The sequence below is a fragment of the Neofelis nebulosa genome, chromosome 6, assembly GCF_028018385.1.
Source record: "Neofelis nebulosa isolate mNeoNeb1 chromosome 6, mNeoNeb1.pri, whole genome shotgun sequence".
Lineage (NCBI taxonomy): Eukaryota > Metazoa > Chordata > Mammalia > Carnivora > Felidae > Neofelis > Neofelis nebulosa.
Genome location: NC_080787.1, coordinates 71843325 through 71855275, shown reverse-complemented (window position 1 = coordinate 71855275; position 11951 = coordinate 71843325). Strand labels below are relative to the sequence as shown.

Genomic DNA, 11951 nt, shown 5'->3' with positions numbered 1-11951 from the left:
ATTACGTTTGTATCCAGCAACTTGAAAGCTGTCAGGAACATATACTGATCCTTTTAAATCAGTGCCTTGAATATTAGAATTACTCAAGGAATTTTCTGAAAATATATGTCACTACTGGGGTTGAGACCCTAGGTATGTGTATTATGTAAAGCCCTAGATGATTTTGATGCACATTTCTAGATAAAATTCCTTGTTTTGGGTAGCATGTTCTGACTGTAATTATTTGCAATAAGGATAATCTGTTACTTGTGATAAAGATGGTAAAGACCTCTAAGCTTTTAGTTTTTGTTTCAGGTCATGAGTCTATGCTATTTTCCTCTGAGTACATTACACTCTATTTCCTTAATAGTAGTTTAGTGTACTCTACCATTATTCCTTGATCTGTTTTGTTGGAATTAAGATGGTAGGGCTACTTCTCCCCAAGGTACACATTTGTTCCATGTGATCGACCAATTCCTCCTCTGTAGTTAAACTGAAGTTTCAAAGAGCCATTTTCATAACCCTCTTACTTTGTTCTGGGAGTAGAAAAACCAACAAATGTACCAGAAAGTCCTGCTGGAGTATTTTAGAACATTCTTTAGATTTCATTTCCCAGTACAGTCTGGTCTGCCTCTGTGAATTCAGTTGTCTTATTGGCTAGTCTGTAGTATGCCCCTACAATAATCTCCTTCCTTTAGTTCTCTCAAAGTGATCTAAAGAGCAACCTTGTTATCTGTAGCTCTTCTAGACACACAGCACTACATTACCTCATCTCTTAAGGATTCTATTTCTTCTAAGTTATTCTTCTATCATTGTATTCCAGTAGCTTTTTTTTTGTAGTAATCTCAACCCCCAACCTGGGGCTAGAACTCATGACCCCTAGATCAACAGTTGCATGCTCTATCGACTGAGCCAGCCAGATGCCCCTATATTCCGGTAGCACTATACCACCAACCTTTGATCATATACCATATATTAAAATATATTCTTTATTATTCTTGTCCAGTGAATTGTCTGAGACTTTAAGTTCAATTTTTGATTTCTAGGAAACTGAAACCTATTCTTTTTATATTGTATCTTACAGTCTTCAGAGATCATTGACAGTTTTTTAAAGAAAAAAAATACTGTATTTTGGCGATTTAAGAAATAATTTAGATAACTATTTTACCCTTTCAAATAAAACCTCCTACTAATTGACTAATACTTTAAGCACAGGTTATTATGCTTAACTGATTTAGGTTTATGTGAACTTGAAATAATAGCATTAAGTTTTCAGCTATCTTAGCAACATCAAAAGGAAAGGACCAGTTAAATGCCACCTTTGCTCCTAAACTACCAAGAGCTCAGACACATACAAATTTCATGGCAAGTAATCTAAAACTCTTCTAAAAATGATTAACTGTTATTCTATCCAACAAGAAAACAAATACAACAGACCTATCTAATTAGTTAAGACACCAGATACTCATCATGCAGTTTCAGTGTCTAGTAACAAACCTCTAAACTGTAAAATTTGTTTCACAACTTCTAAGTACTAATAAACACATTTTAAAAGGTTGCTAGCCACTTTATATATAGAAGTATTTAAGTACACAATTATCAAGTGAATGTGCATGTACACCAAAAATTCTCAAGTCTAGATTCAGAGCTCAACCTGACAGTCTCCAAATATTCTACATATACCAAAGTCATTAGCATAACTTTTAAAAATAAAATTTTGCATGGGGTGGGAGAAATATGATTAAATAGCTGGATACTCCACCTCTAGAAAGTTGATAAGACATCAATCTATATTTTTCATGTCAAAATGTGATTGACTTGAGTTGGCCCAGGGACAAATTATCTTTTTATCTTATCAAAAATAAGAGTGCAAATGTAACCACTGGACATTAAAACAAAAACAAATAAGCATTTTAGAATAGTTTTTCAGTACTTTCAAGTTCTGACAAAATACAGTGCATTAAAAAATTAAATATGCCCATTTTGCTTACTGCTATCAGATTTTTAAAATAATTTTAATTTTTTGGTCCATATTCAGTAAGTAATAAAATTAAACTCTTAAGTTTTACTTTTTCATATTTAAGCTAATAGCTCTAGGGTATTCCTGAAAAAGAAATAATGTAATCATAAATAAATAATGTTAAAATATGCAAAGTAACAAATCTGTAATTGATGCCACTAATGGTGACCAATGGTGACTTTCCTTAAGCTTACATTTTAATATTTCCCGTAATGAATATGTCTCATACTTTTTTTTTTTTGGTTGTTATTAACCACACCCCCACCCACTCCAAACACACCTGTGGACTTTATTAAACTCAAGAAAACAGCCTAAAATGTTGTTCACAATTGGTGTATTTGGCCAGGTTAAAAAAAAAAAAATAGCTAATGATAAAAATGGCCTTCATTTTATTCTCAACTACTTTTGTTATATGTGTATTTTAAAATTCATTATTTAACAAAAAATGACTTTTAAAAGATATATTTCAAGTCTCAAAGTTAATTGGAAAGAAATGTGTAACATTTCGTTTGAAAATAATAGTTTCCGCAGATATATGCACAATGCCTACATGAGTTGTAATTCTGTCATCAAAACCATCACATTTTAGTATTTTTAAAGGAGAATTCAAGGTAGGAGAACTTTTTCTGCATTATGAAATTGATTTAAAGACAAGTACTTTTACATGTAAAAATAATTTACACTAAAAAACTCAAGCACAGAAGTCTGATATTTTGTTTATCAAAATAACAAGAACAAAATGAGCAATGAAAAAATAGCAAAAGCCATTACAAAAAATAGTAAATTCCTATTTAAATTCCTGTGTTCACACAGATTAAAAATGTTTATCAACTATATCACACAAATTGTAGCATACTTTAAGCTATAATATAGAAAGGTAACATGGGATATTTGAAATTTAAGCTGCACTTACCAAAATAGTTTTAACCTGAGTCTTTGATGTCTTCAGAAATGTACTTGACAATAAGATATGATAAAGTATAATTATTATTTAGTAGTATAATTCAAGATTATTTTTCTTTGAATTTCTCTTAATACTGCTTCTTCTTAAATATTTGTGTAAAATTATAAATATTTATTACATTTTTGGGGTTCTCTGAACACAAGGGAGTGTATGATTTAAAAAGCTGTTATTTTTTTCCACTATACAAGCATATGAAGATGTCTTTCTTGTTCAAAATTCCTTATATTTAATCATATTTTCATATTTCAAGTTATTTTAGAACAAATGCAGGTCAAAAGATTATCATAGATACTTTTAATATTCCCATGAAATATGTCACACCCACTAAGGAATTTAATACAAGTTCACTAAAGAATATCAAATTAATCATTTCCTCCTATAAATATTTTCTTTTTATTTATTTTGTGTTGAGAAGTTGCAGTTTCAAGTACTATTAACAGAAAATACATAACAAAAGCTTCCTAACAAGTGAAAAAAATAATTATAAATGCTGGAAAAATTGGCCTCATTAACATATTTACAAACTTTTACTTAATACATACTCCATTGGAAATTAATTATATGACATTTATACAAGCATTAACATTTCCAGATCACTCTGAGTAATGAGCACTTCAGTTCTTTACTGTCTATACCCAAAGTTGAAAGTCACTCAGTTTCTGAAGGCAATACTGACAAGCATCAGAAATGGGTCAATCTGAGATGCTATTGACATATTGTTCTGTTCCTTCACCTAAAGATGTTTCTGCTGAATAAGTGTCCTTAAGCTTCTTTTTTTCTTTGCTCTGATCTTCCTGAAGTTTCAGAATTATGTTTCGGATTTCTTCTCTCTTTGTTCTCATTCTTGGGGGAGGAAACCAGTTTGCCAAATTCATAGGTAGTTCAAAATTGAGTATTGGATTCTGGAAATAAAAATATTAAATGCACATTAGAAAACCATAATAAGTATTTTAATTTCAATCACAAAAGCATTAGAGTTAAAAATGGATAATCAGTAAATTCATTTAATAAGTATGTACTCATTATCTGTCTCATGCCAGATATTGTGCTAGGCACTGGAGATAATGAGACAGTTTTTGCCTATAGATCTTGTAGTCTAGATCAGAGGTCAGCAAACTGTAGCTATTGGGCCAAATTCTGCCTACTGCCTGTTTCTGTAAATAAAGCCTTATTGAAAAACAGCCACAATAGCTGAACTGCAAGCAGGCATAGAAACTGCATGGCCACAGAGCCTAAAATATTTACTACTTGGCCCCTTTATAAATGGTTTGCTGATTCTGGTCTAGACAGACAGATAACTCAACAATTAAAACAATGGACACGACAGGTATTATGACAGTAGAAGCAGAAAGTCCTATGAAAATCCATGTCTGGGGGCTTAACACAATTCCAAGAAGTGATATTTACACTGAGACCTGAAGAATGAGAAGAAGTTGGTCCAATAAAGAATGACAGAAGCAACTGGGAAGAGTATCCCAGGTAGGAACATATGTACCAAGGCCTAGAGGCAAGAAAGAACATGACACAATATAAAAAACTGAATGACATAGAATGCTAGAGTAAGAATGGTAGGAAATGAGGCTAGAAGCTCGAACAGAAGTTGGGTCACACAGGCCATATGAAGGATTTTCATCTTTCACATGCATAAAATGATTAGACTTCAGCTTCTGGAAAACAACTGAAAAATAAAAGGCAGCAGGCTTGGAGACTGGTGTAGTGGTTCAGAATAGTGATGCCAGTTTCCTGGACGTAGAAAGTGGCAGCAGGAATAAAGGATTGCACATATATGACATTAAGTGATAGAATTCACAGGACTGAGTGCTATACTGGATAATGGATGAGGAAGAGGATGGAATCAAGAGAATTATAAAGGATATCCAAGAGTGGTGTGCATGGTTTTGTATCTCTGAAGTCGAAGGAAGAAAGCATTATGAAGAAGGAATGGTCAACAGTGTAAAATGGTGAGGGGAGGTTGAGAATAATTTCAACATAAGGGCAAGAGTAAAGCCAGATTACAAAGATTTGAGAAACGAGTAGGATTTATGGAAATGAAGACAGTGAACATATAAATACTTCTCCATAAATATATCTGTAAAGGGGAGAAAAGAGGGTATAAGTCCAAATGATGGGAGAGATTTCTTAAGGTGGAAAGAGCGAGTGAAGAGGGAGAGCTGATCAGTGATGAGGCATGAGGTCAACAAACCTTGGATTTCATGAAGTATAAATAGTCTTTTTATTTTTAAAAAATGTTCCAATTTGGGAGTTTTTGCTCCCTGGACAAATTTTGAAATGATAGTTTTCAAACTACTTAAAATATTTCCTTATTAATGTTTTTAACATTAATGTAAGGTCAAATACAGTTGACCCCTGGACAATGTGGAGATTCAGGGTGCTTACCCTATTGAGTCCAAAATCCACATATAACTTTTGACTCCCGAAAAACTTACCTAATAGCAGCCTACTATTGACCAAAAGCCTTATTAATAACATAGTCAATTAACACATATTTTGTATGTTATATGTATTATATTACTATATTCTTACACAAAGTAAGCTAGAGAAAAGAAAATATTACAAAAATCATTAATTAGGAGGAGAAAATACATTTATAGTACTGTACTATATTTTTCAAAAAAAAAAAAAAAAAAATCTGTGAAAAAGTGGACCCATGCAGTTCAAACCCATTTTGTCTAAGGGTCCACTATAAACTATTTTATTATTTATCATATCAGATCCAACATACTGAAACCCACCTCAAAAAAGCTCTCTACATACTGTAATACATATACACCACAATCACTGAAGTTGTTTTGCTGGGGTACTTTTGGATTAGAGCCTTTCATAACATCTTTGGAAAAACTTCTTTTGCTTCCTTTTTTAACTTCCCATTCCACCTCTAAATACCTGCAATAATGCACATACAGTAAGAATATACATATATAAGTATACATAGTCCCTCATTCCCACCAGAATACAAAGTACAAGTTATGATTTTGAACTTACTCTCTTAGAATTTTTACAACATTCGATCGAGAAGGGCCTCTAAGTGAGTCCATCAGTAGGATACAAGGTCTGCAGGGTAAAATGACCAAATGTTAACACTTTATAATGTTAAAGAACACATAAAAAGATGAGCATTAACAAGAGAATTTAAAACATTCAAAATTCCCCTGACTCCGTAAAGCTTGGGTGAAAAATAAATCTTACAGACACATACACCCCAATAATACTTAAATATCCACGGTTATACTAAATACCAAATTGTAGAATACTAACTGAACCATATCTTATTAGGAATATATTTCACTAAAGTTCTATAGTTAGTTCCTTAAAAGAATTCAAAATTTAGTAAAAAGTCAAAATAATTCTGAAAATTTGAACATCCCCAGATTCCAAATCACCAAAAGTAGGACCAAGCAAAGTAGAAATAAGTCCATTTCTTAAAAGTTCATTTATATTTTTTAGTGATCTCTATAACCCAACATGAGGCTCAAACCCACGACCCCAATATCAAGACTCACACATTCTTTCAACTGAGTCAGCCAGATGCCCCCAAATAATCCTATTTTTAACCAAAACCTGTTATAGATAGCAAAACAGGTAATCATCACACAGAAAAATTAGGGGTGCCTGGCTGGCCCAGTTGGTGGAGCATGCAACTCTTGATCTCGAGGTTGTGAGTTCAAGCCTCATGGTGTATAGAGATTACTTAAAAATAGAAAAAAAAATTAGCCTAGAATCCAGTGTTTTTTGAATCCAATGTAAGAATCCAGTGTAAGATTTAGAATCTGGTGTAGGAATCAGTGTAAGATTCTACTTTAGAACACTCGATATAAGTAACACTCAACCTTTAAAATATTGTTGTAAACCTAAGAGGAAGTCTAACGTAGTACAAAAAGTCTTGAATGTTTAAAGATCTGGGTTCTTCTTGACTAAAATTCTATGGGATTTGATGCAGATCTCTTAATTGCTCCAGCTCTCTACATTTTCATTTATTAATGAAGTTTGCTTTTCAAAAGCTGTTAATGGAGTTTCACCTAACATTTTCTACAAAAAAGTCAAAAGAAATGGAGTCTAGAAATAGGTAATACTTCATCAACTAAGTGATTCATAGACTCTGAAAAGCCCTCATGACATGTACTGTTTTTTTGTTTTGTTTTTTGTTTTCTGTTTTTTTTTTTAAAGCAAGCTCTACACCCACCATGGGGCTTAAACTCATGAGCCTGAGATCAAGACTCATATGTTCTACAGCCTGAGCCAATCAGGTGCTCCAGACATGTATTCTGAAAACCAAACAGATTCACTCTTGAGACATGTCCCTAAGAACTGCCTTGAGTCACTCCACAGTCTTTACATAGTAGCTATTGAACCATTGTAAACGTCAATTCCCAAGTTACTGATCTGAATGTGAATGACAGTTCTTTGTCCTTTCTTTGCTCCAAATCAATGTATATCCAAAAGAGATAGTAGGTGTCTATGGGAATGTGTGTGCATACACAAATAGAAAATGGACAGAGAACTGAAAGGATTATCCATTCTGCCCAACTTGAGCCCTGGACATTCTCCTCACCCATCCTGACACGCTTTGTGACTTTTAGGCACTAGTTTAAATAAAAACTGTCCAGTTATGTTTTATTTTAGGAGGGTATGTAAATAAAATTTATCATGCAGTTTTCAAGATATAAAGTTAATGCTTACTGTTTACAGATGGTAGGCTTTAAATGCCACTGTCCTATTTCTGAATTGCAGTTGTCATCGGCAAGGAATCCATCATCACTGCTATCATCCTATAAAAGACAGCCTGTTAGTATTAAAAATATATAATCTAAATAATTAATAACCTCACAAAGTAGCACTATTGATGATAAAAATCTTTGTAGCAAATATGTAAATTCTTTTCCATTTAAGTGATCAGACATGAGAAAATGCAGTCACTCAATTGTAATTCTGTAATGCCATAACAATGACATTTTAATGAAAAGAAATTACTGATCAGAAGTCCATTGTTACATCTATTTGCTCAATGTAAAAGAAAATTTTAATGATTGAAAATATTATGATTCATTCTTCTTCAGTCAAATACTACTGCTCTGATTTTAGATATTTCTACAAAAATTTAGTTTGTTGGTTAAGACGACTGTTTCACAATAGGAGCATGAAGGACTTATATTTATTATTCTTTTACATAAATAATTTTCTCAAATCAGAAATATTTAAAGAGTTTTTGGAAACACCTTCTTGACAAAACCATGTATCTGCTTCACTTGAGAGAAAACTTAGTGACACTGTGTCTTATTCTGTCGATTATCTTGAATGTAAAACAAGACTTTTTCTATTCTTTAGAAAGTTTCTGGCAACCTTATAAATTAAATAATCAACAATGGAAATAATAATAGTAATTGTGATAATAATACATAGATTAGCTAGTTCACATAACTGTTACAACCAAAGGAGTGTAAGAACAGTGCTCTTTGTAAGCCTTTAATGTAATACATACAATATGCCTGTATAAGTTGCAGAGAAAAACTATATTCCTTAAACATATATTGTAGAGCAAGGGACATGACAAAAAATGGCTTTTGTTCACAAGAAGATTAAATAAAAAGGACAAATGGTACAGTACAGAGCTATCTTCACCACTAGATAAACTCAAAGTTTATTTTAACAACTAAAGAAAGGTCAAAGAATTAAAGAAATGAAATGCTGTAGAATTCTTACAAACTTTTCCTTCAATATAAAGCCCTCTTTAACTGAAGTCATAAAATATTTCCAAAAATAGATTTTGTTCTTGGTGTAAATAAAATTTATTATAGCAAATGAAACTCTAAGGAAATAATGAGAATTGACCTATGTTAGTTTTAACTAAATACTATGTGCTCCTGCCATGATACTTATACATTAATTTAGAAGAAAGAAAAAAAATCACTGGAAAAGTGGAAAAAATAATATAATTTTGTGGTGCTCATGTACCATATAATCAAGTATCTAAACATTTGCCTCTTGAAGAAGTTAGACCAAAGGTTAAGTATGACCCATAAATGTTTTAAAAGAGGAAGGGAAAGGGATGGTAGGGCTACTGGGGTGGTGGCTGGGTTCAGGTGGGAGAATTCATTTTCTATTAAATGGATGGCCAAAACTACAACAAAAACCCTAAAAGAAAATAATGCAAAACAACATTAATACATTTATGCTGTCAACTTCTGAATTAAAAACTCAGTTTGTGCTTTGAGATGAGACCCAAATTCAGAAGGCCTGTGTTATTGGTTGAAGGAATTGCCTATAGGACTCCAGGGAAAAATTTAATTAGATAAAATATTGGAGCTTTTTGCCAAGCATTAGGTTTTACCTGGTTATCCTGATCTTCTGAGAAGTCGATGAGTTCATCTTCAAGCATTTTACTGCCTTCCGCTGACTCATCACTATAGTTTAGTCTAATTTTGCTTAAACCATCTATATCAGTAAGAAACATTACATAATTTTTAAAAGGACATGCATATAACTTACAGTATATGATGTTAAAATTAATGCCAATTAAAACCTGCATTAACATGTAATATCATAAATATAACTTACTTTTTAAAAAAAGTTTATTTCTGAGAGAGAGAAAACATGAGTGGAAGAGGGGCAGAGTGAGAGAGAGAGAGAGAGAGAGAGAGAAAGAGAGAGGAGAGAGAATACCAAGCAGTCTCCATGCTGTCAGCACAGAGCCTGACATGGGGCTTGATCTCACAAACCAGGAGATCATGACCTGAGCCAAAATCTAGAGTCGGACTGAGCCACCCAGGCACCCCTCACAAATATAACTTGCTTTTAATAAAAACCTGGACCAAGGGGCACCTGGGTGGCTCAGCTGGTTCAGAGTCCAACTCTTGATACTGGCTCAGATCATGATCTCACAGTTTGTGAGATCGACCCCACCTCAGGCTCTGAGCTGACAGTGCGGAGCCTGCTTGGGATTTCCTCTCCTTCTCTGCCCCTCTCCTGCTTACACTCTCACTCTCTTAAAATAAACATTAAAAAAGATAAAATTAAAAACAAAACAAAAAACAAAACAACAATCCTGGATTGACATGTCAATTACAAAGTTACTTCTACAACTCAGACCCTAAAATTCATTAAAATTTAAAACTAGATGTCAATTATATTATTAAATATATGTATATTTAAATATGTATATAGATATATACATGTAGATATATAAAACATTTTTGTACTAAGTCTGCTAGTTATCTTTAGTAACAGAAGCTACAATAGTCTGAAAATAACCTAATGTCCAAAAACAGAAATAGCAAATTGTAGAACATAAAATGAAATATTATATATTTTTAAAATTAAAATTGTAAAAATATGAAATATTGTACAATACAGATTAAAAAATAAAATGATTAATGGGGTGTCTGGGTAGATCAGTTAAACATCTGACTCTTGACTTTGGCTCAGGTCATGACCTCACAGTTTGTGAGTTCAAGCCATGCATTGGGCTCTGTGCTGACAGCATACAGCCTGCTTGGGATTCTTGGTCTCCTCTCTCTCTGCCCCTGCCCTGCTCATGCTCTCTCTGTCTCTCAAAAATAAATAAGCTCTGGGGCGCCTGGGCGGCTCAGTTGGTTAAGCGTCCAATTTGGGCTCAGGTCATGATCTCGCAGTTTGGGAGCTCAGACCCTGCGTCGGGCTCTGTGCTGACAGCATAGAGTCTGGAGCCTGCTTTGGATTCTGTGTCTCCATCTCTCTCTCTCCCTCCCCGACTTGCACTGTCTCTAAGTCTCTCTTAAAAATAAACATTAAAAAAAAAAAAGCAAAAAAAGCTTTAATAAAAAAAAACATGATTAAAATTAAGTAAAATAGGCTTGTTTTTGGACAAATAATAAAAGAAAAATATTAAAATGAAAATAATCAGTTTAGGATAGGATGTTGTGATTGGAAACATACCACTTAAAATAATAATAAAACACTATGGTAAATCCTTTTGCTTTATGAAAAATAACCTGGATGGGTCAGTCGGTTGAGCATCCGACTTCAGCTCAGGTCATGATCTCACAGTTCGTGGGTTTGAGCCCCACGTTGAGCCTGCTTTGGATCTGTGTCTCCCTCTCTCTCTGCCCCCTCCCTCACTTAAGCTCTGTCTCTCTCTCACAAATAATAAAACATACACACACAAAGTTTTTCGATTAAAAAAAAAAAAAACAACCTTTCAATTGTTTTCAAACATCTGTATTTTTATGTTTGAAGGTAAAATATCTATATTTGAATAAAATCTGTCCAAATCCTCAGGCAATTCATTATTAATCAACTATAATCAAGTTACTCTAGCAGCCAATTCTACAGAAGCTGCATCATATAAAATATACCTTACACAAGTTAAAAATATGTACATTTCAAAAAAAAATGGAAAAAAATAATTTAAATGGTGTAGTCAATTCTTTCAGTAAACAAATGTTCTGGCATAAACTGAGAGGTGGTAACTCAATCAGCTGTTCTTTTAATCAGTCCCAGTTCCTGAGAGCTTCTCACATAGTGAGATCATCTGAAGATGCCGAGTGAGATTCTAGAGTTTAAAACATATATATACACTTTTCATGTACCAGAGCAAGACAACATTTCATATAGTGCCCAACTGAAAAACCAGCAAATGAAAGTACTGATACTACACATTATTTTCCTACAATTGACCTTAACCTAATTCTTGTGATAAGATACAATTCCCACTTATTTACTACAGCATATTACCTGACATCAGAAGTCAACACTTGTGACTCTATATGTTTGATGGTTAAAACTATATTAAAACTGGGGTGCCTGGGTGGCTCAGTCAGTTAAGTGTCGGACTCTTGATCTCGGCTCAGGTCATGATCTCATGATTCATGAGATGGAGCCTGACTCTCCTGCTTGCACTCTCTCTCCCAAAATAAATAAACATTAAAAAAAAAAAACAAAAAAAACCTATAGGAGCGCCTGGGTGGCTCAGGCGGTTAAGCGTCCGACTTCGAC

General features: G+C 33.3%; 1 protein-coding gene across 7 annotated transcripts in view; it reads right to left on the bottom strand.

The window, feature by feature from the left end:
• Positions 1 to 2445: 2445 nt before the first annotated feature.
• Positions 2446 to 11951, bottom strand: part of SENP6 (SUMO specific peptidase 6) — a 118097-nt gene continuing 108591 nt past the window's right edge. For 6 of the 7 annotated variants that reach the window (XM_058734502.1, XM_058734505.1, XM_058734508.1 and 3 more), the window contains 5 exons: positions 9310 to 9413; positions 7662 to 7750; positions 5967 to 6035; positions 5717 to 5867; positions 2446 to 3865 (listed from right to left, as the gene is read on the bottom strand). In XM_058734502.1, the coding sequence (XP_058590485.1) occupies positions 3656 to 3865; positions 5717 to 5867; positions 5967 to 6035; positions 7662 to 7750; positions 9310 to 9413 (623 nt within the window). In that variant the 3' untranslated portion in view covers positions 2446 to 3655. The remainder of the gene's footprint in view (positions 3866 to 5716; positions 5868 to 5966; positions 6036 to 7661; positions 7751 to 9309; positions 9414 to 11951) is intronic. The other variant, XM_058734507.1, reaches the window with a different exon arrangement.